General features: G+C 35.5%; 1 protein-coding gene across 3 annotated transcripts in view; it reads right to left on the bottom strand.

The window, feature by feature from the left end:
• ADGRF5 (adhesion G protein-coupled receptor F5) overlaps positions 1–25,848 on the bottom strand; it is a 139,082-nt gene that overhangs the window by 47,529 nt on the left and 65,705 nt on the right. For all 3 annotated transcript variants that reach the window (XM_023503026.2, XM_023503027.2, XM_023503025.2), the window contains exons 2-3: positions 24,989–25,115; positions 8,377–8,443 (exon numbers count right to left, since the gene is read on the bottom strand). In XM_023503026.2, coding sequence (XP_023358794.1) covers positions 8,377–8,443; positions 24,989–25,093 — 172 coding nt within the window. In that variant the 5' untranslated portion in view covers positions 25,094–25,115. The remainder of the gene's footprint in view (positions 1–8,376; positions 8,444–24,988; positions 25,116–25,848) is intronic.

Here is a 25,848-nt window from a genome sequence, read left to right as displayed (position 1 = left end):
GACTGAAGATAGCCAAATCAATGTTGAAAGGATCATAAGACTGAGAATTGGAAGAGACCTTATAAATCATTTAGTTCAAAACCCTCATTTTTCAGATAAATGAAACTGGAAAATAGATGGTATTATTATCCCCATTTTACATATGAGTAAACTGATTTTCATTGATTTGCCAAAGAGAGCCAGGACTAGATTTGGGATCATAGATCCAACTTCCTCCTTTTACAGGTGAGTAAAAGGAGTCAGAGATCATGTTACCTTTTAATTATTACTATTCTTTGAATTTTTCTGACTTTGATGCCCTATCTGGAATGTGGTCTCTTCCAATAATCATCAGTACCAGAGAGGGTGGATCTATCACTGGGCCCAGAAGGCATAAGCAAACAATGACTTCCCTTCATCTTTCTCATGATCCCTACTGTATCATACTTATCTTGAAGGAACATTTCTGGAAAGTTGGCCCCAAACTGTAATTAGTGATGTTGGCTTCTGGATTGTAAAAGATTAAGCAAACAAAATTATTCTGCCAGGCGGTCCTGAGAAGGGCCACTGCTTCCAGTCCCATCCAGTAAAAGTAAGTCTAAATTAAACTTCCACTTCCCAACCCAATCAAACATAAACACGTAGACTTCATCTAGGAGATGATGTCCTAGTACTCTGGAGGGTGGGAAGAGAGAAGGAGATAATTCTTTATCAATATTACTTCTTTCTTTTCTGTCCTTCCTTTGGTCCCAAATCAGGTGAATATCCAACCAAACAGAAATGTTTCCATGTTCCCTTATGGAAAACATTTTCAGTGTAAGGAACTTATCAAAACTGATCTCTTATTTGGATGGATTCCAGTCCTATCAGTTTCTTCATTTATATGATTTAAGGAAAACAAACAATTTTAATCAATGGGTAGAAAACTGTCCTCAGAGCCAGGTCTAAGCCCTATCTTTAACATATATTTTTTTCAAGTCAAAAAATTTTTATGAAGCATTATATTACTCTCAACTCATTTATAATGTGGAATTAGGCTAGATAACTTTATGGGACTGTTTTGACTCCAATGACAATGGCTGCCTATGTGACCAGAGAAAAACGATTATTTCTCTTGAACTAATAACTAATTATTTAATTAGGACCAAGGTTTTTCTCTTTTTTATTTCCTTATCCAGAAATCAACCAACGTGGGAAATCTTGGGCAAAGGCTATGAATTCTTGTTCATTGAGTAAACACAAACTAGTCCCAGAAAATGTGGATTCTTCCTTTTGTCAGACAGGTGATAGGGAAATTGATGTCTCTCTGACCAAGATTTGGGTGATCCAAGGTACATACTTTAAGATCCTTATTGGTAGTGGTAAAAATTGGTTAAATTGATAAAGAAAAATCTTGGTAAAAACCTAGGTAATCCCGGATAGCCCACATCTCAATGTAATATTCACCTTCTCAGAAACTGATTAACCAATAAATGTTGATTGCCATCCTCAGGAATATCTGCTCTTCCAAAGGTAGATAAACTGTGATTCTACCACCATGAGAGACCTTTGGCATTTAAGAGTGTAACTTATCTTTTTATTTATTAAAAAACATACAAGCCTTATTAATAAATTGACTAAATAAATAAAGATAAATAATAAAATTATTAAATTACCCAGAAATTATGTCTCTCAAACTTTTTAAACATCACAGATCTCTGGCATATCTTACCTAATATCTTTTAACTACAGTTTTCTCATCTGTAAAATTAGAATAATACTTTTCATCTCATATGGCCATGTCTTGAGGAAAAAGTACTGAATTTGAAATTGTAGGACCTGGAGTCCTTAGAGGTCATTAATTCATCCCATTTTTTTTTTTTTTGCAGATAAGGAAATCAAAGTCCAGAGAAGTTTTTTTTTTTTTTTTTTTTTTTTTTTTTTTTAAAGTAAAAGTCTCATAGTAAGTAACGTAATTGGAATTTAAACCCAGGTGCTCTAATTCTAAGTATAGTATTCTTTCCAGTGTTTCAAGCTTCCTCTGGCTGAGATTTACTACCAGTAAAATCCTAAATCATTTAATTATTCTGGTTTTTAGTTTTTTTCATCTGTAAAATGGGGTAGGAGAAGATAGTGTTAGGTGCTCTCTAAGGTTCCTTTTAGAGCTTCATGGAGCTGAGGAAGCTCTATTTGGTCAAATTACCCATTTCAATGGAACAAGCCCAAGAATTTGTTCACGATTCCACTAGTGTGAAATGATGCTGAATGAAACAAACAGAAATAGGAGAACATTGTACACAGTGACAAAAATATTGTGTGATGATCAGCTGTAATAGACTTGGCTCTTGTCAACAATACAATGATTTAGAACAATTCCAATAGATTTGGAATGGAAAATGCCATCTGCGTCCAGAGAGATAGATGACTGTGGGGAATGAATATGGATCAAAGCAAAGTATTTTCACTTTTTTGTTTGTTTGTTTTTCTTTCTCATATTTTCCCCCTTTTGTTCTGATTTTTCTTGTACAACATGATAAATATGGAAATATGTTTAAAAGTATTGCACATATTTAACCTGTAAAAAAAAAACCCAAAACAAAAAACAAAATTCCTCTGGTAGAAAACATTTAACATGGGATTTGAACCCAAGATCTATGAGGATGAAGGGGGATAATGACAAGGAGGATGATTTGAGCCACTGTTAGGGCCACCAGGGGGAATGAAAGCTCTTAGTCTCTTCATTGCTACTTAGGTTCTCTCCTTTGGAAAAGTAAAGGAACAAGTTACTACATTATAGACCTCTTCAAACACAGACTAAAAGCCTAGAGAACAGCAGGCCATTGCACTCCCCTCTCTCCAAACCCCCTTCATCACCCACGGCCTCAAGGACAACAGTAAGCACTGTATTTTATTGTAACAAAGATTATAACCATGAGAACACAATGATTCCCTTGGCAGTCTCATAAACAGATCACATTTCCTGGACTGGAGTCAGACCGCTGGTTGCCAGATTTGCAGAAAAAGCTTGGAATTCAGTTTGTTGTACGACACTTTAGATTGGTATGAATCTTGCCCTTGTTTGAGAAGATATTAAGCAGTAACTCTACCTGGTACATGTTTGGGAAGCCCTAGGCTGGAAGGGACCCCAGACCCAATTCTTTCCATTTACAGAGTGGGAAACTGAAACTTAGGGAGGTTACTTAAATGGACCAAATTCACATAGATAGTAAGTATTAGAGGTGAGAATCAAACTCAGGTTTTTTGACTTCAGATCAAGTATTTTCTATTACACCATCCTGCTTTCTCGGCTTTATGCATATCTTAATCTGTTCCTTGCCACTTGGTCCAGATGACTCTGGACCTTGCACAGCCCTCCCTCACTTAAATCTAATTTATTTGCATTCATCATGGCATCACCTCCCTGATGTCATGGTCCTCTTTGAGAACAAAGGACAAATAACAACAATAACAATCTGCTAGAGATCCTTTTTATGATAACTATAACTATAATAATAAATATGTTAATATAATAAGTATTTAAATAACTATTTATTATAATAATAGTAATCTTTTTCTAATAACAGCTAGCATTTAAAGAGAGCTTTGAGATTTGCAAAAGTAAATAATATCTTCTTTGATCCTCATAACAATCTTGAGCAATCAGTACTATTATTATCCCCATTTTGCAGATGAGGAAAGGAAAGGAGACCCAGGTTAAGTGATTTGCCCAGTGACACATAGCCAGTTAAGAGTCTGAGGCAGATCTTCAACTCAGAAGTCCTTCTAATTCTAGGTCCAGTGTTCTATCCACATGCCACATTAAAGACGATATTGTTCAAAATAGCATGAGGGACTGAGATTCAGGAAAATCTGTGTTCAAGCATTGCCTCAGGTAATTGAATTTTTAAACCTCCTTTGTGTCATGGAACCCACTGATAATCTATTGAGGCTTCTAGATCTCTTCTTCAAATGATGTTTCAAATGCATAAAATGAAAAAAAGATCAGATTACAAAGGAAACAATATATATATATGTATATATATACATATATATATACTCTAAGCCTCATGATATATATATATATATATATATATATAATTTTTTCGCTCCAACTTTGCAGACCCCTGAAACATATCCCCCTTAAAGTTCTATGGACTCCAAGTTAAGAACCCCATTTCTAAAATCACTGTCCCCTATGCCTGTAACTCTGTCCTTCAGCTCTGCCCACTGACTTTTCTGGCTTCTTTTAAAATCCAACTAAAATCCTATATTTTACTTGAAGCCTTTCCCCCAACATTTCTTAATTTTAGTTCATTTCTTCGGTTAATTATTTTCTACTTGTCTTGCATATAGTTTTTTCAATAATAACTTTTTATTTTCAAAATACATACAAACATAGTTTTCAACATTCACCTTCACAAAATCTTGTGTTCCAAATTTTTTTCCCTCTTTTCCCTCCACCCCTACTTAGGTAGCAAGTAATCCAAGTAAATCCATGTTAAACATGTTGCATATAGTTTTATTTATATATTTGTTTGCATGTTGTCTCAACTATTAGATTATTTCCTCCTTGAGGTCAGGGACTGTCTTGTCTTTTTTTTATTCCTAGTGCTCAGCACAGCCTGGCACATTTATTGTTGTTGTTCCACTGTTTAGTCATGTGTGTAATCCCATGACTTTTGTCTAGGGGATTTTCTTGACAAAGATACTGAAATGGTTTGCCATTTCCTTCTCCAATATGTTTCTATTTACATATGAGGAAATGAGGCAAATGGGAATTAAGTGACTTGCCCAGGTTCACATCGCTAGTAAATGTTTGAGTCTGGATTCAAACTCGGATATTCCTGGCTTCAAGCTGAGTTTGAATCTACATTTTCTGGACACCAAGTCCATCATTCTATGATTGATCTCTATCTAGAATTACCTGTCAAGGAGACCATGATTCTCTCAGTCATTCAAGCTTGAAACCTTGGCTCTTTTCATGTCCCACAACCAACAAAGCACTGAATCCTGTCCATTATTCTTCAAGATGTCTCTTATATCCATCCATTTCTCCCTCTCTTCATTCTCACTGCTACTGCCTTATTCCCTTATTCCCCACTCTCCTAACTTTGTACCTGAATTACTAGAACATCCTCCTGAGCTATCTTCCAGACTCCAGGATTTCCCCCTTTCCTCTCTCATCTTCTTCTCTTAAAATCCTTGCTTTTCTTTATAATTTAGCTTCAGAATACCACCTTCTGTCTGATCTTTTTTATAATAATAAAAGCTTTTTATTTTTCATAGTAGATAGTATTCAACATTCCCCCTTGCAAAACATTGTATTCCAAATTTTCTCCCTCCCTGCCCACCCCCTTTCCTTAAACAGCAAATAATCTAATATAAATTTAATATGTGCAATCCTTCTAAACACATTTCCACATTTACCATGCTGCACAATAAAAATCAGATCAAAAGGGGGAAAATGAGAAAGAAAAGAAAGACAAGCAAGCAAACAACAACAAAAAGGTGAAAATACTATGCTGTGATCCACATTCAGTCCCTGTAGTCCTCTCTCTGAATGCAGATAGCTCTCTCAATCATAAATCTATTGGAATTGCCTTGAATCACCTCATTGTTCCAAGTCCATCACAGCTGATCATCACATTATCTTGTTGTTGCTATGTACAATGTTGTCAGAAGTCTTTTTTGATCCTGTTCCCCATCCATTATAGTCAATCTACCCAAAACCTCATAATGGTTTTATATATTTTGCTTTTATTCAGTCATGTCCAATTCTTTGTAACACGATCATGGCACGCCAATGTTTGTGAGATTTTTTGTCACATTTGCCACTTCCTTTTCCAATGAATTAAGAGTAAGCAGAGGTTAAGTGACTTCCTCAGAGTCATATAGCTAATAAGTATCTGATGTTGGATATGAACTCAGGGCTTTCTTATTCTAGATCCCTTGCTATATCCACTGTGTCTCCTAAGAGCCTCTATTTTGTATATAATCTCGACTTGATATATTTATGTATTTATAAAAAATAATGTCTATATTAGATGGAACCTTCTTGAGAGGACCCAAGTTTTGCTCTTAAATCCCCATGATTTACCACAGGGCTTGGCATATAGTAGGTACTTAATATCAATTCCTGATTTATTGATTGGCATAATTCAACTTCCTCATTTTTTATAGATTAGGAAACCTAAACCTTGTGTAATCAGAGATCTGGTAGGGATGTATACATATGGCTCCAGACTTAGGGTGCTTCAGAACCTTTGCAAAACTGTAATTTTGTAAATTTTGTAAATGTAAAACAGTGGTCCTCAAACTTTTGTTCTCAATATCTTTATCCTATTAAAAATGATTGAGCATCTGTCCAAAGAGTTTTTGTTTATGTAGTTTATAGTTATAGATATTGATCACATTAAAAATCAAAACTAATTATGAATTTGTAGACTCTCTGAAAGGATTTCAGAGATTCCCAAGATGCTCTGGACCAGATATGAGAACCACTGATATAAAACATCAAATCTAATGTCTTATATCAATCCCAGAAAACTTCTTCTGGGACCCTAGTAAGTGAAATATCTCAAAGTTTTCTCCCGTTTTTTGAAGTCATGCCTTTGCCCTGGGCCTGACTACTTTTGAGGTGTTACCTAACTTGGAGGAAATATCTGACCTTCATTCAACTCCTAGGATCTGGTGAAGATACTAAATCCAACAAAGCTAATTTTTTTTCCCCTAAAGCTGTTGCCACCCATCTAATCCACTCAAAACTTCAAGAGCAAAAGGGTATATATATAATAAGTGGAAAAATAGTTTTTCACAGATTTATCATTACAGTGACTGTTTTTGATAACAACACTCCAAGAAAACTTTAGGAATGTCAACTTCTGAACTTAAAAAGCTGTTTCCCTTTCATGGGGAGAATTAAATTTTTTCATTGACAGTGTCAGTCAGGAGAAAAAAAAAAGAAAAAAGAAAACCTACTCTCAACAGGAAGTTCAGGAAAACATTACTTTCACAGCTGTAAGGTCACCAATTGCTTAAGAGGAAACAGGGATCCTGAGCCCAAGAAGGCCTTGGCAGGAACCTGAAGCAGGAACTCATCTTCAAATATTTTGATTTGGAAAGCAAAGATGTTTGAAAATACCAGGTTGGCCCCATCTCTTATCCTTTTCCTGTCATGGGATAGTCAGGTCGTGGGATGAAGTTGGGGAGGAGAAATTTTATTTTTAAAGGCAGAAGGCTGGACGACAACCTTGTTTTGGTTTGAGTGCCTTGGGGAGGTAAGACAATGAGGGAACAAAATGAAAGCTCACAAGGAGATATAACCACCATGGCCTAACATAATGCATTTTAGGCACATGAGAATATTTGGACAGATTTCTGCCATACCTTCAGAAGCAGCTAGGTGGCAGAGTGGATAGCGCACTGGGCTTGGAAATAGGAAGAAAAAAATTAGAATTTCATGAGTTGAAAAGTGGTCTCAGACACTAGCTATGTGACCCTAGGCAAGTCATTTAACCCTATTTGCCTCAGTTTCCTCATTTGTAAAATGAGCTGGAGAAGGAAATGGCAAATTATTCCTGTATCTTCACCAAGAAAACCCCAAATGGGGGTCACAAAGAATTGGACATGACTGAAATGAGTCAACAGTAATAACTACCATAACTTATACTGTTCCCTGGAATTCCATAAACTCCTTCCAGTCTCTAGGGTCTATATAGCCTGTCCTTCATTACTTCAAGGTTAAGGACAGAGAACTGCAGACCAGACTCTAAACCCATTGTCTGCTTTTGACAGTTCAGTTGACACTTTGAGGTCACTAAGCCTGAAATAGTATTGGATGTAACAAGCCTGAGCAACTATGGAATATCCTGTTCAGAGCATTAGAAATTATATTTTCTGTACAATAAATGGTGGAATAGAGAGTGAGACTGAATACACCTTTATTGATATAAAAGGTAGAACTGTAAGTAGGGTGAAGCAACAATTCTATACATGTTATAGAGTTAAAATGACTTTACCAGTCACATAACTAGCATACATACCAGAGGGAAAACATGAAACCTTAGGCAGTTAAGTAGGACAGTGAGTTCGTGAGTGGGACCTGGAATCAGGAAAAGTTGAGTTCAAACCCAGTCTCCAAAATTTATTAGCTAGACAAATGACTTAACCTCTGTTTGTTTCAATTTCCTAACCTGTAAAATGGGGATGATATTAGCACCGAATTTTCAGGGATGATATGATTAGATGAGATAATACTTGTAAATTGTTTTATAAAGGCTAACTATAACAGTTCTGAACTCTATGCACTGTATCATGCTACTTTACCACATATTATCATAGTTGATCAATAAGTATTCATAAATTCCAAATGTTTCATTAGAATTATGAGATGTGTATCTTTGCAAAAAGCTTATTTACCATGTCGTTTGTGTCTTAGAGATTCTTCCCTATAGTTCTTGCCTTCTAGTCCATGGCCTTGGTGGATCTGAAAGAAGAATGGAGAATTAATAAAAAACCAGAGTCAGAAATTTCTTCTTCCCATTGGCTTCCCACTGGCTACTCAAGTTCCAGAGTGCCTGCTGTCCGTAATACTAAGGCATGTTTGGCACTTGGACACACTTATCAAAAGTTAGTTGAATTATACATAAATGTGAGTTACAATTACAAAGTAATTTTTATTCATTGTTTCTGTTCAGTGATTTCTGTCCAACTCTTTATAACCCCATTTGTGTTTTCTTGGCAGAGATACTGAAATGATTTGCCATTTCCTTCACCAGCTCTTTTTACACATGAGAAAACTGAGGGAATCAGGGTTATGTGATTTGCCCAGGATCATAGATAGTGAATGTCTGAAGTCAGATTTGAATTCAGAAAGATGAGTCTTTCTAACTTCAGCCTGGCACTCTATCTATGAGTTGCTTTCTTACCAATACTCCCTTTCCTTTTTTCCATTTCTGACTATATAATGACTTCCCACTCCATTTTGACCTTTGGATTCATTTTTTTTTTCCTTACCAAAGGCCCATTTAACCCCACTGGATGCAGAGATAGTTTGAATGAGCTGGGAGCCATAGTTATGACCATTTCAGTAAGGTGGAAGACCATTTATCATTTACTCTTCTTCTGTGCCTTCCAAACTCCTCAGATGTTGCCATCTGGCCTTAGGGTGCAGATGTATTCTAAGCACCCATGGCTCTTGACATTTCTTTTGCTACTTTATCCTATGCATCACCAGACCTGCAGCTAAAGCTTCATATAGATATAGTCTCCCCACATTAATAACACTTAGCATTTATAACATTTAAATTTTGCAAAGTGCTTTACAAATATTACCTCATTATTTTCTCAGTCCTAGGAGGTAGGTGCTATCATTATCTCCATTTTACAGATAAGGAAACTGAGGCAAATAAAAAGTACAGTGACTTTCCCTTGCTCACACTGCTAGTAAATGCCTGAAGCCAGATTTGAAGTCAGGTATTCCTGACTCTAGGTTTAAAACTATATTTATAATGCCGCCTAGAATAAAGGCTACTTAATAACAGTATTTAATTTTTTTTCTATCCTTTGGTTTGACATGTATAGTTTTGTTCAATTCTTTTAGTTATGTGAGACTCTTTATGATCCATTTTGGGGTTTTCTTCACAAAGACACTGGAGTGGTTTGTAATTTCCTTATCCAGCTCATTTTACTGGTAACAAAATGGAGGCAAACTGAGTTAAATAACTTGCCCAGGGTCACATGGCTGGTTTGAGACTAAATTTTTCATTCACTGTCCCTTAACCTTTATAAAGTTGTCCTCTTTGTAATCTCCTTTTCTTTGATTGTTCTTTCTGTGACTCTTTTCCTTCCCCAATGATCTCCCTCAAGAGTCAATCCTTACACTCTTCTTTCTCTTTCACTTGTTCGGGAAGCTAATCTACTCTAAGACTTCAACTATAACCTTTATGTAGATGAAACTCAACCTATATCTTTAGTCATTCTTTACCCCTTTCCTGAATTCTAGGTTTCTCATATATTTTTTAAATTATTTTTTCATGGAATTAAGCAAGCATGGCCATAACATAGTATAATAAAAAAATAGATAATTACTGATGAAATTGAATATCTACTATGTAACTTGCTATTCTTCTTAAATATACAAAAAGGTTATCATGTAAACCTCTCCCTTTTTCTTCTCTTCCACCTCTCTTACCCTAGATATGGACACCATTAGACAAACATGGGTGTATATGTGTATAAATATATATATATACATATATGTGTATGTAAAATTATTCCACACATAATTCTACTTATTAATTTTTTCTCTATATCTTTCTTCATGTGTCCTTTATAGTTAGTCTTTATAATAGGAAATATAACTTATTTTCTCAAAGTCATTTTAAGTCTTTGCTGTTACTGATTACAATGTTCTGTTACAAAGTCATTGTTGTTACTGACTGCAATGTTCCCTTGGTTCTGCTTATTTTACTCTCCATTATTTCTCCATATATCCTTAGGTTACCTAGATAACTCTGTGGATAATTGAAGCCAGAGATGGGAAAATGAGTTCAAATGTAGACTCAGACACTTAACCATCTGGGCAAGTTCTTTAACCTCTTATTTTCCTCAAGTTTCCTGATCTGTAAAATAGAGATAATAATAGCATTTATCTTCCAGAATGGTTGTGAGGACAAAATGAGATCATATTTATAAAGCATTTTGCAAAACCCCAGAACATTGTATAATTGCTAGCTATATCTCCACTGGAGTGTCATATGTTAATTCAAAATAAAACCAAATTGCTAAGCTTTAATGTCTCCCTCTCCAATATGTTATCAACTCTGACTTTTATATCAATGGTACAAACATTTCCCCTAGTTCTCTAGGCTTGAAACTTTTTCTTCTTTCAATCAATCACCAAGCTTTCTTGATCCATCCTTCAGAATGTCTCTCTGATGTTCCCATTTATCTCTCTAGCCTCACTGCCACTGTACCAATGTTTAAACAGTAAATATTTGTTGAATGCCTACCATGTAGATAGCAGAGTAATAGGTACTAGAAACTGGTCTTTATTCCTTTTATCTCATATATAGAAAGTTTCAGTAGCCTCTTAATTTTTCTTCCTGGCCGTAGTCTTTTACTGGTAGACTTGATCCTGAACTCCACTATTAAATTAACCTTCCTTACATACCATTCCTCTCTGACATTCAGTCTGGTACAGATTCTCATAAGGTATCAGCCTCTCTCATTCTGGTACAAGCCTTCATCATATCTCACCTGACCCACTACAGATTGGTTTCCCAGTCTCAAGGCTTTCTACACACTAAGTCATGCTCCTGTCATTCACCAGCTGCCAAAATTGATTTTCCTAAAATGCAAATCTGTGCATGTCACATGTCACTCTGTCCTACTCAATAAACTTCAGTTACCTACCTAAACTTCAACTAATTCCCTATTACCTTCAGGATCAAATACAAAATCCACTTAAAAAACAAAAACAAAACAAAAACTTTTTCCTTTACTCTGAATTCCTTATATCTGCAGTTCATACCACAGCATTTATCACTTACAAATTGCCTAGAATTATTTTTATTTATTTCAATTAGTTTAGGTCTGGTCCTGAGACAAATAATAAAACTTAATGAATTTTTGTTTTGGTTAGTCATCTAGTCCTTCCTCTTCCTTTAAATCTTTCTCCCTTTCCTTTCTCCAAAGTATACTTAGAAAGAGCCTGATTATCATCTCAATGTGATTTTTATGTTATCTCCTTCCTAGGGCATTTCCATTTTTCATTTTTAAAATGTGTTTGATTTATTTATTTAATATGTTTCCTCAGTTACATTCAAAACAAATTGGGTTTTTGTATATTTTTTAAAATTTTTGAGTCCTAAATTATCTTTCTTATCCCCATCCACAATTCAGAAACCACATGTGAAGGTATGCAAAACATTTCCATGAAAGTCAAGTTGTGAAAGAAAATATAGATCTCCCACCCCTAATGAAAATAAAAGCCTCAAGAAAAAAATAAGTAAAAAGAGAGAGAAAGAAAGAATGCTTCAATAATGTTCAGACATAATCAATTTCTTAGGTATGGATAGGATTTTTCATCATAAATCCTTTAGAGTAGTTGTGGATCATTGTACTGCTGAAAATAGCAGTCATTTACAGCTGATCATCCCAGAACTATTACTTTGTGTATAGTACATTTCACTTTGCTTGAGTTCATGGAGCACTTTCCAGGTTTTTTTTTCCTTGAGAGAATCCTGTTCATCATTTCCCATAGAACAATAATATTCTGTCACAAATATATACCACACTTTAATGAGCCATTCCTCAATTCATGGGCATCCCCTTAATTTCCAATTTGGAGGCATTTCCATTTTAAAAATTTTCTCATTACACTTGTGAAGAGATGAAAAGAGGCAGGAGGAGAATTATTTTTTATTATCATTATTCTGGAAAGAGCCTTTACCCTTCTTTAGCAGATTATAGAAAAAGTCTCTCTCTCTCTCTCTCTCTCTCTCTCTCTCTCTCTCTCTCTCTCTCTCTCTCTCTCTCTCACACACACACACACACACACACACACACAATTAAGAAACCCTCTGCATTAAATGAATTTCAGATATAGGGTAGAAAAGGTATTTTCTTTTCATCAGCATTCCTGTTTTTTCTTTCTTGGATCTGAAACACTTGGGCATACAGTAGACATTTAATAAATGCCTACTTTTGATAGTATTACATAGTCTTCACAACTCTGCTGTTGTTCCCATGTTGGATTTTTATCTCTATTCTTAGGAGCCAAGGAAGGTAAAGAAACAATATATACTACTATTAATTTTCAAATTCCTATCCTTTTGGGGCTCCAATTCTCATGCAGAACAGAAAACAAGGCTGCATTGAATTCCTTTCTCTGATCCTTCTGGGTAAGCAGTGGGAGAAGTATAGGAAATGGGAAGCTCTCTCTCTGTCTGTCTCTCTGTTTGTGTGTGTGTGTGTGTGTGTGTGTGTGTGTGTGTGTCTGTCTGTCTGTCTCTGTCTCTCTATCTCACTCTGTTTCTGTCTCTGTCTCTATCTTTGTCTTTCTGCCTCTCGGTATCTGTCTGTCTCTGACTGTTTCTATCTCTCTGTCTCTCTATCTGTCTGTCTATGTCCCCCTCTGTCTCTGTCTGTCTCTCTGTCTCAGTCTATCTTTCTGTCTCTGTCACTGTTGCTGTCTCTCTGTCTCTGTCTTTTTGTTTCAATCTCTATTTCTGTCTTTGTCTCTGTCCATCTCTATGCCTCTTTTTCTTCTTTCTCTTTCCCTTTCCTTCTCTCTTTGTTTCTGTCTTTGTCCCTCTGTCTCTCTGTGTGTGCCTCTCTGCCTCCATTTTTCTCTGTCTCTGTCTCTTTGAGTTTCTGTCTCTCTTCCTCTCTCTGTCTTCCTCTAAATCTGTCTCTCTGTCTCTCTCTGTCTCTCCCTCTCTCACTCATTCTGCTCTCTGTCTCTAGTTCCTCTTCCTAGTTTTAGGAATGGAAACAGATATAGTTATGGTCCTTTAGGGTTAGAATAAACTTTCTTTCCTAAAACTAAAGATTCATTTAATATTCTTTTCTTGGTCATAGGTTCCAAGTAGCTATACAATATTCCTGGAAGGAACCTAAGTTTTAACCCTCCTTCTGTCATTTGCTAGCTATGTTCTTCTAGTTAAAATGCTTCATAGGCTATAAGGAACACAGTTTTAGATGTGGAAAAGACTTGAGTGGCCATCTCATTAATCTAACCCTTCTCAACATTTTACAGATGAAGAAACTGAGGTTTAGGTAGATTAAATAATTTGCTGTTTGTCACATAGGAAACAAGTGTTAAAGATAGGACTTAAACTCAGGCCCTCAGCTTCAAAAAGTTAGAGCTCTTTCCACTAAACTATATTGCCTTCTCTTTCTGGGCCTTAGTTTCTTTATCTGTAAAATGAGAGAGAATTATCTAACTATTTGGTTTGAGGAATACAAGTAAAATAACACAAAATTCTCACCATTAAGGATTTTACAATTTAGTTAGGGAGAAACTGCTAATAGATATAAATAAACAATAAAAAGATTCTGCCACTTACTACATGTCTGACTTTGGACAAATCTCTTCTCCACTTAGAAATTCAGTTTTCTCATCTGTAAAATGAAGTTGGACTAAATGATCTCTAGGGTCTTTTCCTGCTTTAATTACCATAATTTTATAAGATAATAAGATGATAATTTATGAGATAATACCAGAAGATATTATAAGATAATAATTAGCAGGTGCTGAGTGATGATAATAATAATAATCATATATGTATTAATAATTCAGATAAGTGTGAGCTGGAATGGTCAGGTGAGGCTTTAAAGGAAGAGATAAGATCAGAAATATAAATAAGATGTGGAAAGATGCAGAAGAAGGGGAGGGCTTCCCAGGTAAGGGGAATAGGTAGAGGAGTAAGCTATTATCCATCCTTCATAAACCTGCCTAAAATTCATCAGATTGTATTGGTGACTTGCTCAAGAAACCTCAGTGGCTCCCTATTGCCTCTAGAATAAAAGAAACTCTTCAATTTAGCATTTAAAGTCATTTACAATAAGCCACTGGCCTACTTTTTTAAGCTTATTACATTTTGGGCAAACTGGTCTATTTGCTATGCTCCATACTTTATAAATGATCTCTTGCATCCATGTTTTTAACAGGCTACTCTCCATTTCTGGAAAGTCTTCCATTCCTTGGTGCTAGCTGATGACAAAGCTCCTTCTTTGGTAAGCTTTCCCTGATCTTCCTACTTGTCAGCATTTTCTTCCTTCTCAAATTATTACATATATACTTAAGACTTTACTTGTATTCCCTTCCCACTACCCCAGGAGAATGTAAACTCCTTGAAGTCAGGTAGTTTTGTTCCTTTCTATTTCTGGTGCCTAATACTTGCTTGTCCATTATTTAAAGGATCATGGGCTGATACTTAGGAAGGTTGTCTTTATGTTTGATAGTCTGGTAGAGTGGGAACCCACAAGCTCATTCCATTTTGGATGTGTAAAATTTTTTAATCATTAGAGCCAACTAAAAATAGAATGTGACTTGCCTCAAGAGGTGATGGATTGTTCCTCTTGCCTCCACCTTTGAAGTGATTTAAGCAGAGAAGCTAGATGGCTAGTGTTGTCAGCCTCTCAGACTGAATGCGAGAAAGTATGAATCAATTTTCTGTCACTTGTGCTAATTTTGGCCTAACAATGAATACCAATAAAACAGAGGTTCACCACTAGACAGCACCATACAATCTATATGTGGAACCATCAAATGGAGAAATTCTGAATGCTATGGATAAGTTCTTTCCTTTGGTCCAGTAACCTACACATAGGTGATGAGATTTGCTACATGCATTGTTAGAGCTAGCTTAGTGTTTGGGAAGAAAATATGGGAGGGAAGTATTAGGATGCCTACCAAACTGAAGGTCTACAGAGCCAATTTGCTAATCTCATTGCTGTATATTTATGAAACCTGGCCAGTAACCAACACCATGCCAGGAAACTGAATCACTTCCATTTCAGTTGTCTCCAGAAGATTTGGAAGATCACCTGAAAAGATAAGGTACTAAACACTGAAGTCCTTTCTCAAAGTCAACTGCTAAGCCTTCAAACTTTACCACAGAGAACACAACTTTGATGGGCTAATAATATTGTTCAGCTGCCAATGTACATTTACCTAGAACATTATTTTATGGAAAACTCAAACAAGGCAAACCTTTAAAGTGGAGATCAGAAGAAGTAATACAAGGATATTTTCAAGAATCAGTTACATAATACAGGAGACACTGGCACAGGACAGCCCAACATGGCATGCCCACATCAATGAAGGCACTGTGCTCTATGAGCACAGCAGAATTGCACAATTTTAGAGGCAATGTTCATAAGGACCATGTGTGCTTGATTTGTGGTAGAGCCTTCAAGTCTCATCTTTGACCATCCACAGTTAGACACACTGTATCTTGACTCCAACATAGTGAGGTCATTTTGGTCCACTTTGATCATGAAAGACAACCACCAACCAACAATGGGGATCCATATTGTGAGTGGGTTGAATAAAGATTCAAATTCTAAGATTCCATTTTCTACACAAATCATGGAATGGTACACTATGAACCAAGTTATCAGCTCAGTTCCTAAACTTGATAGAATTTCTTTCCTGCCAGGTCTTCTCAACTTTTCCCACTCTTGGTACCACTCTGGATTCCCATCTATCCTTCAGGGTATGATTAGTTCCCATCAATAATTCATATTTATCTAAATTAAATATGAATTATTGAATTTAATTATTCCAGTCCCTATTCCCACTAGATTTTAATGTTTTCTGAATTTTGTATAACTTCAAAATGATTTCTCATTCATATATAACTGTTTATGAAATAGAATCAAAATTAACAGCTACTATTTTATTTAATTTGTTGTTATCATTACTTACTTCTCTGTCTCATGCAATCTAGAAATGCAGTGGTCGCTCTTGAGCCTCATCCCACTGAGGATTAGAATGAAAACTTAAACTTGTTCTCTTTCTGATCAAGGTTGGCTCTGCTTAGGCATCCTGCTCCCAAGAGCTAACTATAGTAACATGAAGATTACTGCGGTCATTTGATCATCTCATCACTACTACATCTTAAAACCCTTGAGTTTAAGAAATCCAATAGCTTCAGCTTTCCCAGTAGCAGAGGATTATAAATGTACATCAATATTTATGGCACAAACTACTATTCACAAAAAAATACTTATAGACTTTGTACTGGAGCCACAGAATTAGATGGAACTTCATGGGCATTTGATAAAAGAAATGAGAGTTGGGATGGGACCAGTGATTGTTTTTCAGGACCAATCAGTTATTAAGAATGCCCTGCCATGATAAGCCTCATGCTGCTCCTGATAGCCTTAGAGAACATGGGATGTCACTTCAGAATTCTGGGAATTGGGATGCTTATTCTTCTTGGTGGGGCACACCAGCAACTTGTTTTGTGCCTAGTGTTTTTGAACATAACATACAGGGACACACCATTCCTTGCTGGTGAGCTCATAATACTCTTTGGTTCATGGACTGCAGCCAATAAAGTTGTGCCTCCAGCCTAGGTTTCCCTTGACATGTCTCATGTAGATTGGACTAGATGAATATCTCAAGTGACAATGTCCAGCTTAGGGGTGGGGATTTCCTGATGGCAGAGTATCAGCTGGAAGAGACAAGGTCTTCAATTCCTGGAAATGTCCCACCTATTGGACATTATGGCTTCTACAAATTGTAGGGGGACAAAAGTAGTGAAAGCATGGAGAAAAATCCTTTAATTCCACCTTTGAAATGGAGGTATCAGAACAGTGATACCCTCAAATGTGTGACAGTGGCTTATACCCAAAAGACCCATCGGCTCCCCCAATATGTTCTTTCTCTCTTCTCCCACCTGTTATGGTAGCACCTGTTCAATGTGGTTTGAAATTCATGTTTTATTCATTTATATACATCTTTGTTGGACAATTGTCTCCAGAAGGACATTCCTAGGTGATTAATAGACTAGAATCATAGGATCTTAAGAACCAAAAAGGGACTATGGAGGTAATTTAGTCCAATCCTTGTCTACAGTAAGATAGCACATTGGATAGAACACTGTTCCTAGAATGAGGAATTTGTGAGTTCATATCCAGCTCCCTTCCCTCCTCCCCACTATATTATCTGTGTGATTCTGAACATGTTCCAGGTTTTGGGAATATTAAATGAGGTAATATCTGCAAAAGGCAAAACACAGTGCCTGGCACAGAATTTATAAATACTTGTTCCCTTCCTACTTTTCCACCCTCCTTTTTATAATGACACTGGATATCTTCAGTAATAACTAACTATTACAGGAGAGTAACCCAGTTCCACATTAAATCATTCTAATTGCTAAGAGCCAAATCTTTTTTAGTTGATCACATTAATTGCCATCTTGAAAGGCACAGAGAGAGCTGAAGTTTCAGAAAAAGAAACACAAAGATAAATCAAATCAAAAGAAAGCAAGGGAATAAAAAAAAAGTAGTGAGTCTGGGAAAATTTACTTCTATTCATAGGATCATAGGTTAAGAATAAGAAGGGGTCTTCCTTAAAGCATATCTAGCTTAATCTTATTTTAAGGGTGAGGAAATTAAATCTCAGAAAGGTAAAATGGTTTGACCAAGATCACTCCGATATAAGTGACAGAAACAGTACTTTCCCCACCAGGTTCTACAACATGTCATACACTGCATTAGGCACCAAACTAATACCTTTTAGAACATTATAATATCTTGAGCAGAGAGCAACATGAAAAGGCAGAGTAATCTGATTAGAGGTGATGGATCAGTTTGAGGACAGGAAAAAGTATATTTGGATGAGAGTGAATGAGAAAGGATGGTAAAAACACTCAAGTAGAAATCTCTGACCCTGAACAAGAAGGGAAGGATGTTGAAGACCAAACTTCTCACATTTCGCAATCTTGCATAGTGTCTAATGTGCTAAAGATCTTATAGAGTGACCTTAGCATTCAGTTAAGGAGATATATCCCTTCTCGGTATGTAGAGAAAGTCTTTGGATTGGTGCTTCCACAAAGAAAGAATTTCTAAAGATACATAGGCACTAACAGAGATGGATAAACCATCTTATTTGGGTATTTCAATTAAAATATAAATTCCTTGAGGGAAAAAACCATTTTTACCTAACTTTATATCCCCAATGCTTAGTACATTATCTGGTACATAGACAATGCTTAATAAATTCTTGCTTGCTTGGTCACCCTACATTAGCAAGATCTGGAAGCTATAAAGAGATGGGAAATATGGGGCCATGTAGCCTTAGAGTGTTAACAGTAAATGTAAGGAAAATAGTCACTAAAGATTTCCCGAGATAGAAGAATTTTTTAAAAAAAGATAGAGAAAATGTTTTATATCATTCAGTGGGGACAATCTACCTATCTCTCAGGTGACTTTGTTTCTTGTTCTTCCAGGAGTTCCAGCTGGCAGCATGTGTTCCAAATGTGGTCATCCTTTTGGACTAAAATTAAATAAAAAGCTGGCCAGTCTGTAAAGACCCTGAGCACAGAGCTCCTTTTATATGTTTAAGTTTGAATCACCTGGGGAATCACACTGAGACCCTTTAAAGAAAAGCAACAAAAGATACTGTATCTGTGTTCCCTCAGCAGCTGACTGGTTATCTCAGGAATAGATCTCAATCCTTATGAGAGTTGAGGGTAGTGAACTGAATTTTCTTCCCAGTCGGACTTTGATCTGCAATTGATATTTAGAAATTTTCTTCTGCCCCTTCCCAATGACAGCAACAAAGCAATGCAGCATATCTAAGAAGAGGGTGGGAGGATTTGACAGAACTACACTGCTTCTATAATTCTTTTTTAAAAAGCAATACTTTTGTTAATTTTGATTTTGTTTTAGAAAATAAATACATCTACACATTAGTAAGTAAATAACTCTATGGGAGTCATGCAAAGTTCTGGAAAAAATGAAAATCTTGTTGGAATGATAGTTAGAACTATTTGATAAATTATGAATTGTTGATGGGAATTATCATACCCTTGCACTAAATAGGAATCCAGAATAGAACTCTAAGGGAAAAACTTTAGGAGACCAGGCAATGGAGGCCCTACCCATGTAGGCAGTTAATTGAGTTTATAACCCAGGCCCTGATGGCTTGCATAAATGGTTTGTTGGTTGTCCTCTGTTTTTGAAAAGAACCAAAATAATACCACTGTTAGGGTCAACTGTGGCTGATCAGATCAATATGGTCTATTCTGAGTAGCTACTTAACTATATTGGTCTTTTGTGAGAATGTAAAGACAATGGAATTGTGCAGTGTCCTCCATCCATATTCTAATTTATCCCACAATTAACTCTGAAAATAGAAAACATTTTTAAAATCTTTTACACATTAAGAGAGTATAATAAAATTTAGAGAGATTGAGAAATTTAAATAAAGTCATATTACCTGGTTGTCACATGTCACAAAAATTCCAAATTGTACTAAGCAGGATCCTGATTAATGAAATTTTTCATGTTACTTACTGACCTAGGTCTTTTTCCTAGTTTGGAGAAGGAAATAGTCTTATGGGGAAAGCACTACTTTAAGATTCAGGAATTCTATTTCTGCCTATACAGGTGACTAACTGAATGAGTCACTGAAGTTTTCGGTTATTTTGTTTATACATTTCAAATATAGATGAAACACTAATGACCTTGTTCAGCTCAGGGGTATACTAAAAGGAAGAGTAAAATAATATTTGTAAAGTTGTTAAGGTTTTTTTTTTAATTGCTTGGAAATAAATACTTCAGATATTTTAAGGAAAATTTTACTTAAGAATTTGACCTATATCTTTACTTTAAAGATAATATTCTGACTTTCAGGATTTATGTCTTAGGTAATATACATTTTCAAAAGACTATAAATTCTTTGAGGACATAATCAGTTTTTCATTTTGTCAAGTTGGGCCAGAAGTAAACAGAAGAACAGTCTGGATTGTCCTTGAGAAAGTACAAAATTCCTTTAATGCCTCCTTAAACTTCTCCTGTAAACAAAATCTCATGTATTTTATACCCTTCTTTTAACCCTGTTATTGTTTGGTCATAAAAAATGGAACATTCCAATGTGGGGAATTGAAAATGAGTATTGTTGATATAGCATTAAAGAGGTGTATAGGAGGTAAGAATAGGCTGCAGTATCCAAGGAATAGATAGCAGCTATGTGGATACTCAATGGATAAATTGCTATAGAGAGTTCAAATCTGGCCTCACACACTTACTAGCTGTGTGACCCTGGACAAGTCACTTAACCCTGTTTGCCTCAATTGTCTCATCTATTAAATGAACAGAGAAGGAAGTGGTGACCACTCCAGTATTTTTGCCAAGAAAACCCCAAATGGTGTCACAAAGAGGCAGGAACATTTGAAAAACAGCAACAACAGCAATAACAATACAATCAATAGGAACTTGAAGAAACATTTCATTAGGGAAAATGTATGAGTGGGGAAAAGGGCAGACAATGCATCAGGAATGAAGGATATAGGTGGAGAGACAGATGGAGTCAGAGTTTCTCAGCATGTTTGGCTCTTTCAAGGGGGTGCCATTGAGGAACCTTTGAGCAAGCATAGTTTGGAGATGGAGTGGCCCATATCATATATGTGGATGGCTGCCTTTGACTGTCTGTCTATCAGGGGTCCTCAAACTACAGCCAGTGGGCCAAATGCGGCAGCTGAGGACGATTATCCCCCTCACCCAGGGATATGAAGTTTCTTTATTTAAAGGCCCACAAAACAAGTTTTTGTTTTTACTATATTCCAGCCCTCCAACAGTCTGAGGGAAACTGGCCCCCTATTTAAAAAGTTTGAGGACCCCTGTCATCTTTAAAACTATCAAGATTAAGCTATTTTCTCTCTCTCTTTTTTTTTTGGCCATACTCTTTTCTACCATCTTTCAGCTATGTACAATAGTTATAGAAATGGGCACAATGAACTGAACTAACAAGAACAGAAGGAATGCTTTCCCTATTCTTGCTCTTTTACCCCAAATGCTGGAAATGAATTTAGGGGTGTTTCTGTTTCCTCACTTTCAGGTTCCAGAGGTGATCTCCATGGGACCAAAAGCTCAAGCCATAGCAAAATGGTACATTCAGAAAGACACAGTATGGAAACTGCAAATCCAGAAAGCTTGGGATCTGAAATTGAAGTGGGCTTTGGCATTGAAACTAGAACTGCATTCTATGGGAAGTGATCTGGGATGTGGATGAACCTAATCTTCTTCTCCTCAGGGACTGGGGAGAAGAAGGGTTAGGCCTTTTATGATTTGGAGGAGTAAATTTCTATTTTTGTGATTATATCTTGACATTAAATATTCCTTTTGTAAATGCTTTACTGTTAAACAAGTAAGCATCCTGAATGTTCCACTGGTATGCTTGTGATATCAGGAGATTTTGAGAAAACTAGATTGTTGGTTTGACTTTCTGTGATAAATTTAGGGAAGATCATATGCAAGAGTTACATAGAATGGGCAAGCATGGATGGACTGAAATCCAAATACCTGGTGTTAACAACTAAAGTCATGGGTTCTAAAATCCACTTCTGTATCTATTGTACCTAACATAGTGCTGAGAATATTTTAGATACCCAATAAATGCATGTACAATTGTATAAATTCTCTCATCATTTTGTAGTTATTTGAAAATGCAATTTAAAGATTCAACAAAATAGAATGATAGAAAGAGCCCCTAGACCAAGAGTCTGGAGAACAGGGTTCAAATTGCCATTTTACCACTTACTTGCTAAATGACCTTAGCCACTGTACTTTTAACATGATCTCATTTCACCCTCTATAATAAAGAGAGGGTGAGGAGTTAGGACTACATGACCTCCAAGAAGCTCTAATGGTCTATGACTAAGCCTTTATTTTTAATTTACAGTCAACAACGAGTGCAAAAATACCAATTCCTGAGCACTGTACTAATAAGTGCATTATTGATGCTGAGTCATGGTACAATCTTTTGTTCCATAGATTTTGACGAAAAAGTAGTTCATAACAGAGCAGCACTTCAACTTGGAACTCCTGAAAAAGGCACAATGCTCATTTATAAACTATACATCAAATTCACCATTGTTTACCTAGCTGACCCAAAAAGGTTATGTAAAAACTTTGCAAATGATGTGATCACAAAAAAAAATATTTTGACCTACAAGTTATCTAGAACAGAATTTTATAAGTGGATTTCGTATAATGAGAAATACCTAAGTCAATGTAAAGAGAGACACATTAATTAATTTGTTATACTATTAAACATCTTAAACAATTAATACTATTAATATTATAATTTAATAATTATAACTATTATGTTATACTATATTTGTTGTTATATTATATATTAATATTATATATTATATTACATAATAATATATTATATATTATATTATAATTATATAATTAAATTATATATTATATATAATTATTTATATAATTATATAAATTATATAATTTAATTATATAATTATAATATAATATATATATAATATAACATTACATTATTATATATAATTATATATAATAATAACTTAAACAATTAATTTGTTATACTATATTTGATGTTACACTTGACCTCCATTATAAGAAATGGCAAATCTCTGCTCTTCCATTTGCAATGTGTTACCTCGAGCATCTTTCAATTCTTCTGCTCTTAGTTCCTTATCAAGTTTTTTTGCCTCTAATATAGCTCTTTATTCATTAAACTAGGCTGCCTCTCAATAGCTTTGGAAGCTGTAGCTAAGCTACATTAACTAAATGTAGTTAACATTTCAAGCTTTAAAATTTTATTACATAATTAAAATAACCAACTTTGAGTCTAGAACCATCAAGTTTTCTCCATATACATGTCTAACTAGATTTTATATTCTTTTTCTCAGGAAATTTTTTGTAGTGACTTTAGAAAATATTTATTTTTAGCAAAATATGTTATGATTTATTAGAAATTTTTGACATGAAAAGAGCAAGAGAAAAGTTTCTCAGGAATTTTGGAAAAAATATATTGCTTGTCTCATAAGCAGAGATTTCAGTTTAATTTCTAATAAGTAGCAAAGAGCATTAGAAAGTGCATTAAATTGGGAGACAAAGAATTTGTGTTCTAGAACTGGTTCTAGAATATAAATGTCTCAGTGCAGTAGTTTCTGGTGGCTTAGGAAGCAGTAACTGAAATAAGGGTGGAAGAAGTAAGTGAAGGGCAGTGAGCAAAGAAGCACTTTAATTTCTATTAAATGGACTTTTATTTTATGTAAGGTATTGGGCCTATCATTTTAAGGATGAAGACAAAAAATGAACACAGTTCCTGCCCTCAAGGAGCTTGCTGTCTCTTTGGAAGATAAGATATATGCACAAATGTCTTTAATGACAATGGTTATGAGATGAGGGCATAGGAGGGTTCTGAAAGATTTGCACAGGGAAGGAGGGCTCAACACTCTTTGTTAAGATATGGTAAGGTGATACAGAAGAAATGACAACCAGAGCTATCTTGAAAAAGAATGAGCTGTCTCAGGAGGTTGTACTTACAACAATGCTTGTCACATAGTAGGTCTTTAATAAATGCTTATTGATTTATATCCTCCTCATTAGAGGCCTTCCAACAAAAACTATGTAGAACAGACATTCTCCTTCACCTCCCACCAGCATTATTTGAATTAAAAGGTCACTTCAAATTTTGAACTGTGACTTGAAACTTGATTTGATTCCATCCCGTTCAATTCAATCATCATTATGAAATGCTGGATAAATCAAATATTTGACTGAATCAAATTTATCAAAATACACCTAATAATATCTCAGTATTTATCCAGTACTGGTTGCATTGAAAGGCATTATGATGGTGAAGATATAAAAAGAAAAATAAAAAATAGACCCTAGTCTCAATGAACTTATATTCTATTAAAAGGTTTTAGTTTTTAAGGAATGAAGCTTTTTCAGAGTAAAAGTTAATATATTAGGATGGATGAATCAGTTTGTTAAAATTCTGAACAACTGATTGCTAAGTTCCTTTGTAATTCTAATCCACTATGACTTAGCATCTTCAATAGGGATATCAATACCCTCACAATGAATTCCAGAAACATAGAGTCTTTATGTAAGGGGCTAACAATTGTTCAGAGCTTCAAAAGTACCTCCTGGATCCACACTCTAACTAACACAACTTAGGCATCAGTAATAATTTGTCCTTTGAGGAAGCACTTAGTTCTGTTTTCTTTTTGCTCTTGGTGAGTTAAGTTTATAGTGACCACTTTACTCCATGCTTGGAATGTATTCTATTTTTAGTTATTGTTGACATTAAAACACTCCTAACAATATCCCATCTAATGTGCTTATATCACTTTCCCCTTATCTTACCCTTCTCTCCTAAGAGAAGCAAACTCTACCCTCCAAATGCCCCCTTGGTGCCTTTGAAACTTGTGTAAGCGTAGATTTATGATACATCAAGTTCCCGGAAAAACAGGCAAAAACAAGGGAGGGAAGGACTGGGGTTAGGTTTACTCACCAAAGAATGGACAATGGATTCAAGATTCAAGTTCAGTGCAGCTTGAGAAGAGTAAGTCACAATCAGGAACACAAAACAGAAAATTGATCCCCCTGGGGAATTCATGTCTTCAGGTTTGTGGTATGGCCTAAAATGGGAATAAGATGATTTGTAGAGCAGTAGATTGATAAAATTGTTACTTATTTATAGCATGGAAAAAATTAACAAATCTTATTTGAAAAGCAACAATTGTGAAGGACTTCTTCAAGTGGAATGAAAAAAAAGTCTCAAAAATCATTATCTCCCTAGGCTCCTAGATTCTTGCCTTGTAAATTCATCTGGTAAAATAGAGAGAAATAGAACATTTGAGAATGGAGGAGGAAGCAAGGGAAAACAAGACAGGACACAGTGATGGACAGATTTGAAGAAGGAAGAATCCTGAGAGAAAGGATTCTGCAAGTCCCTCATTTGACACATGAGGAAACTGGTGTACATAGTGGAGAAGAGGTCATTATGGGATTGAAACATTCTCTAACCTCAAATCCGGAATTCTTTCCATTGCTCCATGCTAAAAGACATTAATATTAGAGTAGTTTTAGAAACTGAATACATCTTTTTGGCAGTCTAGTGATTTTTGGAAACTCTTTGCAATGCTTGATTGAGGGAACACATTTTTGTGGCCAGATTAATCTCTATTGCATCTAAAAAGTGGTAACATTGCTTCTTTATTAGAGCTCAATTCTCTTTCCCTATGGCTCCCGCAGGATGATTCTCCCTGGGAATGAATCCCTGGGAGGTGAGGGTAGTGATTCAATTTTTTTTCAGTCCTTTATCTTGGTTTACTCTATCATGACAAGTCGTTCTGTAGAACTGAAATGAGA

The sequence above is a fragment of the Sarcophilus harrisii genome, chromosome 4 (assembly GCF_902635505.1).
Source record: "Sarcophilus harrisii chromosome 4, mSarHar1.11, whole genome shotgun sequence".
NCBI lineage: Eukaryota > Metazoa > Chordata > Mammalia > Dasyuromorphia > Dasyuridae > Sarcophilus > Sarcophilus harrisii.
The sequence above is the reverse complement of the archived record's forward strand: the minus strand, read 5'-3'. Positions and strand labels throughout refer to the sequence as shown.